The sequence below is a fragment of the Pteronotus mesoamericanus genome, unplaced genomic scaffold (genome assembly GCF_021234165.1).
Source record: "Pteronotus mesoamericanus isolate MK-2021 breed Mesoamerican mustached bat unplaced genomic scaffold, CSHL_Meso_final contig_52, whole genome shotgun sequence".
Classification (NCBI taxonomy): Eukaryota; Metazoa; Chordata; class Mammalia; order Chiroptera; family Mormoopidae; genus Pteronotus; species Pteronotus mesoamericanus.
The window spans coordinates 17,149,617-17,164,687 of NW_026555189.1; the positions used below are offsets into that span (position 1 = coordinate 17,149,617).

The 15,071-nt window shown below is 36.2% G+C and overlaps 1 protein-coding gene across 2 annotated transcripts in view; it reads left to right on the plus strand.

The window, feature by feature from the left end:
* The window catches only part of CDH8 (cadherin 8), a 318,790-nt gene that overhangs the window by 243,278 nt on the left and 60,441 nt on the right, over positions 1-15,071 (plus strand). Inside the window, exons 8-9 of one of the 2 annotated variants that reach the window (XM_054579361.1) lie at positions 4,926-5,047; positions 10,938-11,027. In XM_054579361.1, the coding sequence (XP_054435336.1) occupies positions 4,926-5,047; positions 10,938-11,027 (212 nt within the window). The remainder of the gene's footprint in view (positions 1-4,925; positions 5,048-10,937; positions 11,028-15,071) is intronic. The other variant, XM_054579362.1, reaches the window with a different exon arrangement.

The window sequence follows — 15,071 nt, forward strand, 5'->3', positions numbered from 1 at the left end:
GGTATTTGCAGATGCGATGAAATTAACAATCTTAGGACAAGCTCATTCTTGATTACCTGGGTAGGCCCCAAATCCAGTAACGTGTTCTTAAAAGAGTCGATGATCTGGGAAGAAGAGGAGGTGGCCTTGTGATGCTCATGTTAGAAACTGGAGTTACACAGGTCCAAGCGATGCCTTGGCTTCTCCTTGCAGCATCTTTCTGATTCTCTCCGGCCACAAGCTGGCCTACAGTTTTAGCACATATCTCCAGGGAATCTACTGAATCTACCAGTCTTCTCCCATTTTCCTTTCACAACAACCTCCATTGTTTTGAGATCATCGATAAGCTTGCACTCTACACTCTTTTGCAAATGAAGTTAGTTCCTCTAAAAGAAGTTCAGGGCTCTCCACTCTATGCTTCTCTCAGCCACCTGCAGATAAAACCTGAGTCAGGGCTCTGAAGCATCTAAGTGACACGCCTGCTTTAGCGGCTGAGTGTTTTGTGGCAGGGGGAGGGAGTAGCCTCAGTCTTCTTGGTTCCTCTCTCAGCAAGAAACCTCCCGCTATGAGCCATGGCAAGGGTGGCAGGGCCCCAGGATTCTCAGTGACACCTTGTCCAAGGAGTAGGGACTTAGTGGAAGAAGGCAGCCCCCACCTGCAGTTGCCCAGAATGTAGCTTCAGCAGCATCTGTCTGAGCAGGGGAAATGAAATGTTAACATCCCATCTCTCCTGGGGAGATGGCCCTTCACTCACTGCTGTGGGGAGATAGAGCCCTGTTTCTTGGTTGCTTTAGTCTGGAGTCTATTTCCCATCATGCTCAGCTGTGAGGGTGGATGGAATGAGCAGGTGTTAGTTTAAATACGACAGACTCTCTTCAAATGTTTTTGGTGTTTGCTTTTCTATATGTCGTTAGGATCTTTTCCATGGAATTTAACTTTTAAGAAATAATTTTCACCAGTTTTCCTGGGGGTCGAGAGAGCTCCCCATTCTATGATGCCACAATTATTTTTTTCAAAAAAGGAATAAAGCTCTGGCCAGGTGGCTCAGTTGGTTGGAGCATTGGTCCTTTGTACCAAGAGGTTGAGGTTTGATCCTAGTCAGAGCACATGCAGGAGGCAACTGATCAATGTTTCTCTCTCATGTCACTGTCTCTCTCTCTCTCTCTCTCTCTCCCCTAACCACCCCCTCTTTTTTTAAAGAAATAAATAAAAACAAATATGTGGTAAAAGCTTTTTGGAAGAGATATGGCTTGGGCTGAATCTTGAAGGGTAACAATTCGACAGCCAGAAAGAGAAGAGATTATGTTGTGTTGCGTTAGGGTAAACTGCCCAGCATGTTTTATGTGACCGCTAAAGCTACAGAGATTCTAACCATCTCACCATACTCCACTAATATACATTTTTTAGTGTTAGGATAAACAGTTTAGGCTTTATTTCTTTTAATTATTTTTAATTAATGAGGTTAGAATGTAAACTAATAAATTAAAAGAAAACACCTAGACATGCATTCAATTAAACTGCGTAAGAAGACATTAATTTAGTCAATTTGGGTAACAGTTGAATAAATGTAAAAAAAATACATTATATTTGTTGTATACATAATATATACAATTCTTTACAGCTGTGAGAGGTGGATTTCAAATTTGATTTTGAATTTATGAGAGGCCAAATGAAAGAAGAAAATATAATCATTAACAAAAAGCCCATTATATTTAAACAAATTATTTACTTGTAGAGTTGTTGAGACAGATTAAATATCAGACTTGGAAGAACATGCTCTGTCACTTATGGTCTTCTAGAAGTGTTAAGTTATTGTTAGATTACAATAACAATAACAATTACAATAACATGGGATTGTTATATCTAACAATGACAACAACAACAACACAAAGAGATGGTGTTATTCTAGGGATCTGGGCCCCTGAACAGTGAAGTACTACCTTGTCCCAGATACTGTTGTACATATGAGAAGATGTATATTATTTTAATGTAGAAAGTTATCTGAATAAAAAAGCTCAGGGAGCTTCTTCACCTTCTATGCTTGACTTTTACCATCTGCTGGTCATCAAAAATAAGAGAAAATGGCAATTCATTGCAATTCATTGTGAGATTAAGAAAAGAGAAGTGAGAAAATTAAGACCATGGGCCTTGGCATAATTATTCTTTTGCCAAACTGGTGCAAATAAAATCCATACAGGCATGTTTGCCTGTGGGGTATGTGCATGTGTGAGTGTGTGTGCATGGCCATGTGGCATGAGAAAGAGGTAAGACAAAAAATATCATATCTAGTAGACTTGGCTCAATCAACTGCTGTCAGTGAATCTGATTCAGTAATATTAAGGTTTTCTTCATTTCTCAAGGAAAGAAATCATGTTTAAGGAGTGTGATAGCTTTTCCTTGTAGTTGCAGTTTTCTAAGACTACCTATTATTCACTATCTACTATGTGTCTGGAGTTTATTAACTCTATATTGATAATCAGCTGTTTATTAATTGAATGGTTAGATTGAAGGCAAAATATATAATAACAGAAGTCTTTTGTCATTATTTATAGACACAAGAATTGGTCTAAGATGTGGAATGGAAAGAATGACTACTTTATAAATAAATAACTAATGAATAGCTCTTAAGAGTTGAAATACAGATTATTACAAAATAAAATGCATTAATTAAAAGGACTCTACTTGGGTAAAATAGTGCCATGAGCAAAAATATGTATGTTAAATTGGGCAGTCTCTCAGAGATACTCACAGGTTATTAGTGCAATTCTGAGAATATACATGGTCGTATGACTCATTAGACTTATCCAGGTTGGCATTTGATATTTGGACATAAATTTAGTGGGCAAACTTGAAATAAATATTTATAACAAACATGTAAGCATTCTTGATTAAATGGCTGTGATTAGTCACCCTACAAACAAACAAACAAAACAAACACATTTTGGATTGGACTTCATCAACATTACACTGTGAAAAGTGATCATATCTGGGAGGCCCAAACTACACTTTGGAGTTAATTTTTAACTGAGTAATCTTGGTAAAAGCATGCAATCCTTTGGGTGTCAGTCTCCACCTAAAATATGGGGTTCACATTATCTGTTCCATGGTTCTTTAGTGAGGATTGAATGAGACATGGTTTTGTGAAATACCCCTCACTGTATGTAGTAAACACTCATTATTCATGATGTCGATGATGTTGATGATTACAAAAGGCAAAAGGCTAACATGCCCTTGACTATGTGCCCAACACTATCGGAGCACTTTTAATTTCTTCTCATGCAATATTAATCACAATTCTGTAAATAACACATTAAGGTCTTGAGTTTCAATTTCCTCAGGAATAAAATGAGGTCAAATCGATGGTTCTGGATCACATAGGTAGTAGGAGGCAAGGATGGGGCTCCAAACCTCATTTACTGCAAACACTATAGTCCCTTTTACTCTCTAGTAGCTACTCTTGAGTCCATGGTCGAGCTACAGAGATATACATCTTTAAGCATATAATTATGCCTTATTTCAAATACATTGTACCTTATTTATCTGCTTTATTCAAATGGATAAAGCATGAAATATAAGTTCCTTAAATTCATGTACTATACTTTTAAAAAATCTTACCTTCCATCCAAAGTTGAGAGATTCTTGCTTCCTTTTTGAATGAAGAATGAATTATTAGACACAAGATAATAAAAGAGAAAAGATATGTCAGCTGACACAATTGAGGCCATTGGCTTGATTTGGGGGAAGTAAGGTTATGCGCCATTTCTGAGGTGGCTGGAATTCCACAGAATAATATTCATCCATCCTTAGTCAATCAAATTAGAGTATTGGAGAGTAGCCATGGTAGTTAACCAAATTTAAATCTTGTAGCATTGCCAGTGGGGTTAACCAAGTATAAATTTGTAACAAGGCTTTGATCATTTGGTGTGTGCTTTAGAAATACTTCCATATTTAACAACAAAAACATGAGTATTTGAAGCTTTTAGAGATATAAATTTAATCAATTATCAAAAAAAGATTTGATATATCAAACGCAAGTCTGCTTCTTCACATTCAAAAATCAAACATTTTTCCACTCTTGGCTTGCTTATAAATATTCAGTGACACAAACGCACAAATAAACAATTGGCCATCTCCTGTGCATTCCGTATAATTTACAAGAGATCAAAAGATTGTGCAGTCAAACTATTGTATTTATTACAAATGAAAAATCATTACATGGCCCAAGTCAGAAATATATTAATGGACTAGATTTCTGTGTGTGAGCGTGTGTGTGTGTGTGTGTGTGTACAACTTTTTAAATTTAAGGGCTTGAAGACTGAGGAATGCATATTAAATTCTCTGCTATTAGAATTGACCTGGAAAGATTAGAAGATTATTATCTGTTTACACTGATGAAAATGTTCATGAAAACATCAATATTAAAATGACTTGGTCTTATCAAAAAAAAAATCCCAAAATCAGTTTTTAATAAAAAATAAAATTCACAAAAGACATAATCCCCATCTTTAAGATTATTTCTTTTACTGTTGTTAAGGACGCCCTCTTTGGCTCCAATTTGGCTCTGCACTTATGCTGGATTTTCGATGTTCATCTTTAACAGATAGCCAATCAAACAAGTGATAGCAAAAAAATGGGTTGTATTCTACCCAAGATAAACAAAGAAATAAATCTTTCTTGCAGACAGCATTTTTTATTTTGTATAATAGGCTTTATCAATAAAATGAGGCTTTCTTCATCAGGGAAAACTTCTAATGATTCAGAGATTGTCTTTATCAGGCGAAGCTCCAACAAATGGTGTTTGGAATAATAATATATACTTTTTTTTTTTAAGCAGGGAAGCACTGGATATTTTTTCTCATTTTTTTCTCACACCTGCTTTCAGAAAGTTGAGTTGCACGTTTAAATGAAATACCCTCAATGCTGATGTTATTTTTTCCTTCCCATAGGGAACCACAGTCAGATATCACGAGTACCTGTTGCTATTAAAGTGCTGGATGTCAATGACAACGCCCCTGAATTCGCATCCGAATATGAGGCATTTTTATGTGAAAATGGAAAACCCGGCCAAGTAAATATCTCCATGTTGTTAATGCTGCTATGTTTGTATACAACTGTCTCATATTTGATTAACCTGCCTTACTGTGTGCATTTGCATTATTCACATTCTGCAAAGTCACAGGCAAGAAACATCCACATGGAAACAGGGAGGGAGTATTTTTCTGAGATGTTGATTCTCTCTGCTTATGACCAAATTGGCTCTGGAAGTAGAACAACCTGCTGTGCTGTGCTCCCAGAGCCAAAGAGCTATCTCAAAATATCTCAGGATATGGATGATAGTAAGGGAGGTATTAGAGTGATGGGGCCAAAAATGTAACCTTCAAATGACAGTAAGCAAAGGGAAAGCTCATGGGGAGGGCACATGCTTGTTCCATGTCACGCATAGGAATAACTCCTAGTCGTGGAACCCGGGACAACCCGTTTTTGGAAGTGGTAAGAAGTTTGAAATCTCAGAAATGTAGATAATTTAGTTAAACATAGGATAAACAACATTTTTTGGACATGCAACTATAGTATCTGATAAATGTATATTGATAGGATTTTTTCCTTGTCTCCTATAGCAGAAATAGGAGCAGTGAAGAGAGAGGGAGGGCAGGAGGGAGAAGGGCGGGGGCAGAAAAATGAAGGAAGAAAGGAAGGAAGAAGGGGGCAGAGAGGAAGGGAAGCTGTGAGGGAAGGCTGGAGGAAGAGAGCTAGTTATAAGTAAGAACAAAACAAAAGCAAAACCTGCTATACTCTGAATGTCAAAATGGAAATAGTCTATGTAAAGTTCTAAAAAGTGCAAATGTAATAGATTTATTTGAAGAAGGTGCCAAAGTACTGTATGTTTAAGAAATTTATCATTTTTAAACTTTCTAATTTATTTCTGGATGGTGACATTTTAATTTAAATAAACAGCAGCTGACAGCATGACACTGGAGTTGTTAATCCAACTATTCTTGTGCCTCACGTGGGTGTTAGGAATTAAACGTACTATTTGCCGAGCAGTTTACCTGACAAGAGTCAGACTTTTTCTACCAAAAGGAAGAAATAGAAGTATAGTTTTATACTTTTATTTATTACAAAAGTCCAGTGTGTTACTGTCCTGAGAAACAGTGGACATTTCCCCTAGATTACTCTCATGTACCTGAAGCATTAGCATTGTTTCTACCTACCAAAATAACACACACACAGAGAGCAAAGCTAAAGTTGTAACAATAAAATGATTAATTTCAAACATCCAGACACCATAAATGTAGTTATAATCAAAACATTAACCTTTCACAGTGATATGCTTTTTTTAAAATAATATTCTAACATTAGTTCAAATGCTTCTTAATTTCATCATGTGGAATATCCCTCTAGTATATATTTTGAGGGTTTTCATTTATGATCCTTAAAGGATAGAGTGTGTTTAAATATACAGGGTGGGGCAAAAGTAGGGTTACAGTTGTTAGTCTGAAAAATAATACGATAATTAATAAATAATAATAAAAGAATAAACTTTTACATGCACACAACTGTAGCCCTACTTTTGCCCCACTCTTGCAGATGTGTACTCTGTGTGTGTGTGTGTGTGTGTGTGTGTGTGTGTGTGTATGGCAGTAAATACATTTAGCTAAGTTGATGGACTGAGTTGGCAGAGAGTTTGATCAAAATATTCAAAATATATGCAGGTCAGTTTCAAGGGTACATCTGTGTGATCCAGATCCTTGCTGGGGTAATGTAGCCAATCACCAACTTATAAGCCAGTCACTTTCAATCATACAGAATCTGTCAAGTGCATTAGAATTTAAATAAAACTTCATTGTTCATGCAGAACTCATCACACAAGTTTAGAGAGTCAATGGCATTGATATTTCAGAAATTCAACATTGGCTTCACTTGTGATATTGACATGCATGCCTTTGGTACTCCAGGAATATGGAGTTCTACTCGTTGGATTTTAACCATTTCCAAAGTTTTCATGATTCCTCAGCAGTTCTGATCCTCAGAAAAAAAATCACCTTGTTTCATCACCTTTCCTATGCAAGATCGAAATAAAAAAGAAAAGTTGATTCTTTGTTTTATGATTTTTGCAAATCAAAATGCCTCCTTCTGTGAAGAAATGTGTATGTTCTATGTGTCATTGCACTAGCTTATCCTAAGATGAATCTGTGTAGGCAAATTTGTTAAGAGTTTATTTTCCATGAAAAGATCAGATTCTTGGCTGTTCAGCCTAATTTTTGGACATGTGACCAACTGGTTTATACATATGCAGCATTTCATCTCCTGAATGCCCTGATTTCTTTGTGCTAGTCAGAACTCATATTTGATTCATTACATCACTCCCAGGTCACTTTCAATGGCTTGAGTATCTCATTTTTATATTTAATGTTTTCCAAACATTCATCTTTGTTACCTACACTAGTGTTTACTTATGTAAGTCCCACATAGAGAAAGCTTTCAATCATTTCTCTGAACACCGCACAGACCACAATCTCATTCTGAAATTAGAATGTTCAATCTCAAACGATCAAACACTCATGAAAAACAAATGTCAAAAACTGAATTAGCACTAGATTCATAGGAACTCAATATTTTTCAACAATCATGTCTGCTTTACAGCAGCCTTGGAGGAAGGGGTGAGGTGCCTTTGAAATCTGGTTTGCCTGGAAAGTATGGATTTAAGCTGAAGTCAGAGGGGATCAGCTTTCTGGGAGACAACGTAGCTGGAGATCATTAGTAATAATCTAGACAAACCATTCAGTGTACCCAGCCTAAAAACTTCTGGACCAAGATGGCCTCCAGGAGGTTTTTAAAACATCTCACAAAATCCAAACTACTGTCAACATGAACATAGATAATTCTATTATATTTGACTCTTTTCCACTGGATTGAATTTACCTAAACAAAGAATCAAAAAAGAAAGAAAAAGAAAGCAGGGAAGGAGGTCAGATTCCTCCTCTCTAGGTAACACTTTCCAGTTCATGTTATGTTTGTGCCAAAATTGTCAAAGGTTTACTTTAAAAGTAGAATTGCAAATCATATCAGCCCTTACTGCCTTCTCATGATTCTGAAATGAAAGTTGACTTTTTTCTTGAATTCGTTCCCTTAAGAGAGTAACAGCCACCCATGACACAGAGAAATAGTTCACATCCCATATTATACAAAATCAACGTGAATCCCTTCTGTTAGAATCCTCTTAAATATTCCCTCCATTACTTAACTAAATGTCAGTACAGTATTTTTCTGACTACCGGTTACTTCTATATTTAAAATATTTCAATAGTTATAGATAATTTATTTTATGTCAAAAGATAGAAGATGACATCTATCTTTAGACTCTAATTCAATGATGGTACCATAGAATTAACTTCAGATTACTTGATCCTCAGTTACCAGGAAGAATTAAATGATGCTCTCCACTTACTTGAAATCTCTAATGGCCATGGCAGAAATGACAGTATGGACTGAGGATTTCAAAATTAGAAAGCAAAATATATGACTGATATTGTCTAATAGGATGGGAGGCTGTGGCCAGTAAGTATTAATTGAACAGTAACTATATGGCAGACCTTGGTTTGGTACTAGGGATGTAGTAGAAACAATGCCCTACACATCAGTCTTTTTCCCTCATAGAGTTTTCTCTTTAGCAAACACATCATAAAATTAGAAATAAGAGAATTGCAAGAAAATACCTCAAATTTTCTAGGCAGAAAAGAAGACTGAAGAGATGAAGGAAATGGAGCTATCTTAATGAGAAGACCTCTTAATACAGGACTTGTTCCACCAGAGGCAGGAAACATCTGTCAAGTACTGAAAAGGAGTCAGCTGGGAATAACCCCGATTCTGCCTGATGAGAGTGGTAATCTGGCTGGACAGGTGGAGAAACAGGTAACAGATGTGGAGAAACCATTAACTTCCTTTATTATGCCTGATAACACCACACTCAAAACCAAATGTGAAACAGAAACAGGGAACTTCAGTGACCAGTATTGACCAGAGGGCCTTCCGTAATTCTGCCCTATGTCTCTTCCCCTTACTAAGGTCTTTCTAGGATTTTATTTTAGATGCTAACCTCTTGCTTACAACACGTACAGATTTAGGGTAATTTGCTCCAGATGGTTCACAGACACAGGGATTGAACTAGAAATACTGTATTTCTAGGAGTGAGTCAAGGGCTCATGTTTACTCTCAGAGAATGTTTGTTGTTTAAGAATTAGTTAGTCAACAGCCTGCTTCAGCTTTTTTTCTTTTGGAAGGCACTTCCTCTGTTACTGTAAATAAATCTAATGGCGGATAATTCAAGTTTCCTCACCATCTATAGTAGTTGTGATGTACTATTTAGAATCAAGTTAATTTGTCTGGGTTAAAAAAATACTTCAGTTTACCTCTTTTAATCTCTTTTTTCTCTGATCAATACTTCAGAATATAAAGTTAGCTTATCATAGGAATATCACAGTGCCCACCCCTCAAAAAAAAAGATAATAGCCTATATTTCTAGATATATATTTAGCCAATGCTTGGCATGTAATGGATATTCACAGAATTTTAAAATAATGGTTGTAATTCATTTTGTTTAGCAGCGACATGTATTTCAATAATTAGTCCCTCAGATATTACCATGGAAACACACATTCTACCCACAGACACGCAGCAAACAAGCTAACCTCTTCAAATGAAAAATCATTCATTTATTTACTTATTGAGTGATATTTACTGCGCATCTACAAATGCTAAATATTGTAATATGAACCTGGGGAAATGCTCTGAGGACAAAAAAACAGCTCCGTTGAATGGAATTTAATAAGGAAGAGAGATTATTTAAAAAACTAAAATGAATAAAAAACAGATTTAAACTTTGAAAACTGAGTCAAAGAAACATTAATGCAACTAGTCTGGAGGAAACAAAGAAAAAGCAAAGATCTATTTTATAGAGTGTTGTCAGAGAAAGTTCCTTTGTAAGTTAGTATCCTTTAAGCTGAAACTGAAGGAAAATGGGAAAGTGCCAGACCTACCAGAATGGAGCAGGACCTTCTAGCCAGCAGCATAAGCTTGTGCAAAGACCCTGAAGGGAGGAAGACCTTGGCTTGTCTGAAGAAATGAAGACATCTAGGGCTGAGCATAGCATCCTACACAAGAAGAATAAGAAGAATGCAATAAGCAAGAATGAGATTGGACAAAGAGAATCTGATGTTTGAATAAAAGGTACACACACGCGCGCGCGCACCTATGCACACACACACACACACACACACAATGAAGCAGAAGGAGCATTAAGAAGGCTGTACATGCAAGAGATTAAGATTAGTCTGGTTTAAGGTGATGGCAGTGGGGATGGAGAGAGGTAATTACGAAAGGGCATAAATGAAATATACGAATATCTAACATATGATCATCACTGATCTAGAGTTCGGGGTGGCAGTCACATTTCAGATACAGAAACAGAGGCTGGAAAAGAGGAAGGCTCTTTCCTGAGGCCGTGGAAAGCAGCAAAGATGGCTTTCAAAGTCTGTTCTTGAAGGTGCCTAAGTCCCTGCGTTTTCTCATATCTCACGATGCTTCCCAAGGAAGCCAGGTTTGAAACTCCATTGTCTGTGTGGCGCACTTCATAGAAAAGTAGTAATGAGAATGAGATTCTGATCAATGTGAGCATTTTCAAAAGAAAACCAAAATCAACTCCTGTGACCAATAACACACTTTATTCAAAAACATTCCATGAAAGCTTAAGTGAAAAGGGATAAAGCTTAATAAGAAAAGTTAAGATAATTATCTCTTGCTAAACACCAGCAATGAATGAGTTTGCTACTTCATTTATTTATTTTTCAGTTTTTGTTGATCTTTAATAAATGCAAAACAATGAAATGCAATTATGGCATTTTATAGCCTTCATGAGGTAATAAATATAGGAGAATTAATTTTAACTTTTCTGCCAGCAGGCATTTTTCAGGACCTATCTGCATATACAAGAGGGAGACACGATTGGTTTTAAAATGGATGAAATTGATGGCCTCAACAAAATGCATAAAGTACTGTTTTCATTTTATTTTGGCAGAAATAAGGAGATGGTAAATTAGTGAAATGCATGAAACAATATTTGGGGAAATCATATGTAACAAAACCTATTTCAAGAGAGCCATTAGTAGAAGTATGACTTTTAAAGCACTATGTTTTCAAGAGGAAAAGACTAACTTTAAAAATATTGTGGAAAATTTAAAACTAGAACCACCTCAGTGTGAGTTACGGCTCCACCATTTACTTGTTTCTCGATTTTGGGTCTCAATCTTTGTTAGTATAATCTCTCATATTTTAGGGATATATCATATTTTAGGTGCTTGATACATAATTATTATGAGTAGTATCTACTAGTCTCAAAGTCTAAAAGCAAAATATACTTTATTAGTATTATATTTGTTTTTATTGTCATTGTTTTATCTTTATGAGCTTTGATTTGAAGCAAAACACTATAAATTATCCCTAAATGGGTTAATATAACAGGACAACCTCTTCCCCTATATTGAACTCTTCTTCTATAAACATTTTCTTACAAATGTTTCCTGTAAAACATTTACAAGGGCTTTGTCAAAGGTGATGGAAGGGCTCCTTCTTCATTCCTCTTGATACAATTTAGTGAGTTAATATAATTATTTTTTAAAATCCACTGGAATCAACTTGCAGGAACACATACTTTCTAAATCTATTTTGAAGGCGCATGTGCAACTTCTGTGTGCGACGGCTGTACCACTTATGGAGCCTGTATTCCACATATTCTTTTTAGCCCCTGATCTAAATGAGATTGATGATCCACCAAGAAAATGGTGTCAAGGGTTGTTTAAAAATGTGGGGTTGTTACAGATTGATGGATTCTCTTGGTTTTGCTGTCATCCTACAAGTTACCGGTAATCGCAAAGGATGGGAGTGATGTGGGCATGTATATGCTCATTGGTTTCCCCTTGTTCATGGAAGCCCAGTGGATGAATATGCCTTTGTGAAGAAAGTAAAACTGACACCAGATAGTAGAAGGTTTTAGCTTTGGTGCTAATGACATAAATCTGTTAAGATCTGGTACCAAGGGGAGCTTACATGCTACTGCAAGGGCAGGAAAGTAGAAAGAGACAGTGCTATATCCACCAAGCTATCTAGACAGAACACCTTCCCAAGGCCTTTGCAAAGTGTGACGATATCTTCCAGGCCTGCGTGACTCAGATGGAGTTTGAGAGAACAGCATTTCTTACACTGAGCGCCTGAGAAACACTTGTAGGGCATCGCATGTAAATATACGGTGTGGTGTCTGCGTGTGTATATTTGACCTAAAAAGCTTGGGAACCACTGTATTAAACAAAGTTAAATAATATTATCTAACCTTGGTTTTTGTTTAACTCTGAGGTTCCCTTTCATTTATAAATGCATATGAATCACCAAAGGACTATACGATATTTGGCATTTACCAAACATAGTTGACTATAAAATCTCTCAAATTTCCTTCAGAGCAAACTATAGAACTAGTGGTAAATGGAACTCAGCTGGAAAAATCTTACTCCAGGAAAATAAACAAGAGGATATATTTTCAGTCTAGGAAGTGCTATTTATAATGTTACGGGAGTATTAGGAAATCTTCCAATGGAGTAATAGAGTGTAGAGGACAGAAAGCGATGAGACCGAAAGAGAGTTGAGACTTGAGGCTTGAGTTGAGAGTTGAGACTTTCCAAACTATGTTAAAAACTGTGGATTTTATCCTATTAATGAGGTTTTCAAAGTAAAGCAAGTTGACAGAGTATTTAGAAAAAAAAAATATTGATCCTTTCAGAGGTGTAAAAAACATAAAATATGCAGAGTCCAGCAAAATAAAATAAGAGGCAGGAGGAACTGGACAACCAAATTTTGTATAAACACAATTTGCAGGAGCCCCTTCTGCATGTTTTTTTTTTTTTTACCTCAATTCAGTTTTACTAAAGGAAGTGGGAATGAAAAAGTGTAAGAGTTAGGAAAGTGGTGGAAGGGCCACAGTGAGTTTGTGAAGCCCAGGTGACAGATGTCTACCCAGAGGACGGAGGGCCTCACATGGCTGGAAAGAGACAGATACCACCTAGTCTGCACTCACCCTCCTGCTGCATTTTCTCTAGGTCAGGCCTCTAAGGCACATAAGCTGAGTGGCCATTGAGTACTTTTTAAAGGCAAGGATGTGTTCATGCAAAATAGAAAATGTGACAGGGGAAAACGTTTCAAGTAGAAAAATTAAAGTCTTGGTAGAGACTGTATTGCCATGAAAATGATCAAAAATATCCAGGGACTATGTATTAAGTGGATATGAGTGGTGCTTATACTTGAACTATATTATCCTGTTTTGAAATAATTGAGAATAATTGTTATTGTCTGGATTTTAGTATAGTTTCTCACATTCCTATATTTCCTCTTTTTTTCTTCAACTTATTATCAATATCAGAACCTGCTTTGTCTTGTATGCATGTCATTTTATTTTCCAAGATGCCCTGCTAGGGAATGCTTCTTAACTATTTTTTCCCCTCAGTTATGGACACCATTGTTGAAAGCTATGGATTTTCCACTCATAGATGTGCCTATGTAAATAATTTCATACAATTTTACTTTCTTTTTTTAATTTATGTGTCATTGGTGTACAATCTTACATTGGTTATATTAGGTTCAGGTATAAAATACAGTGATTCAATATTTTATATACCTTAGAAGGTGATCACCCCACTAATTCCAGTAATCATCTGTCATCACATAGACTTATCACAATATTATTGACTATATTCGTTTTCCCTGTTTCACCCATTCTCCACCCCCTCCCTCTGGTAACCATCCTTTTGGTTTGTGTTTCAGTTTTACTTTCACATTGAGAGGTTTGAACTGCATGATGCTCATTCATGGATCATCCTTTCCTTTCCCAAGTTTACAACTACTACTGTAAGAAGCAGAAGTTAATATTTCAGGAAAGCTCATACTGATAATCAGAAATAAGCAATGATAGACAGAAGGATGAATAGAAAACAAAAAATCAGTGCCATCCTTTCTGCACTGCCTTTGGCTTCCTCTGCTCACATTCACCCCCTTTCTACCACCTTCCAGTTCACATCACTATGGAAAGATTTACTAAGAAAGAGAAAATTAAGTTTTACCTGAGAAAGCAACAGAAGAGATGTTTATCCCAGAAGCCCTGGGAAACATTCCAACAGTTACAACAGATTAGTCCTCTCTCACCTTGCACACACACACACACACACACACACAAAGAACTATGACTTCTAAGTCTCTTTTGCCATGCTATTAGAATCAGAGAGGAACCGTATACCCATAAAGCAAAGTATGTGAGCCGCAAAAATGATTGAGTTCATCCTTACGCACTCTCCAAAATCTTGAATGTCTAAGCCCCGATTTAACCAAAATAGATGTACAGAGGATACAAATGCCAACAAGATGTTGAGACAGCCTGACATATTGGGGCAGGAGGATGCACAGAGTTTGTCCTCAGATATTCCTGGGATCAGCTGATACATAGAATGTCTTTGCCGCACTGTGGTTCTATGTCTCCTCATACCTATCTCTCAAGGTTATGTAAGAATCAGTGATAATACTAAAACATGCCTAACATAATTTATTTATCCATTTATTCATTTAGACAATAGTTATTAAATAACCACCATGTGCCAGATACTGTTGTAATATCAGTGAGAGAGGAAAAAAATAAAAACAACCCACCAACTCATCACCTAAGGAAAAAAATCAATGAATAACATAGACAGGAACTCATAGAAGATATTCTAATAGATCTCGTGATAGTTTTATGGTTATTAACAGATTAGATCATCAGAAACGTATTTGTTTGCTGGTTACTTGCCTTTTTAAAAAGTTACTAATGACAGTAATGGCCTATTGCTATTAAATATTTTTGAGTTAATATAAAATAACCTAAAATACAGTTTAATAAATTCTTCTTATAAGAGTCTAACTTAGGATTTAGTATTATTGATAAACAATGAATAGTTCTTTTAAAAACAGCGTCAGAATTATGACATGGCCCCACATTTCTCATTGTTTTTCTGTTTCATGCC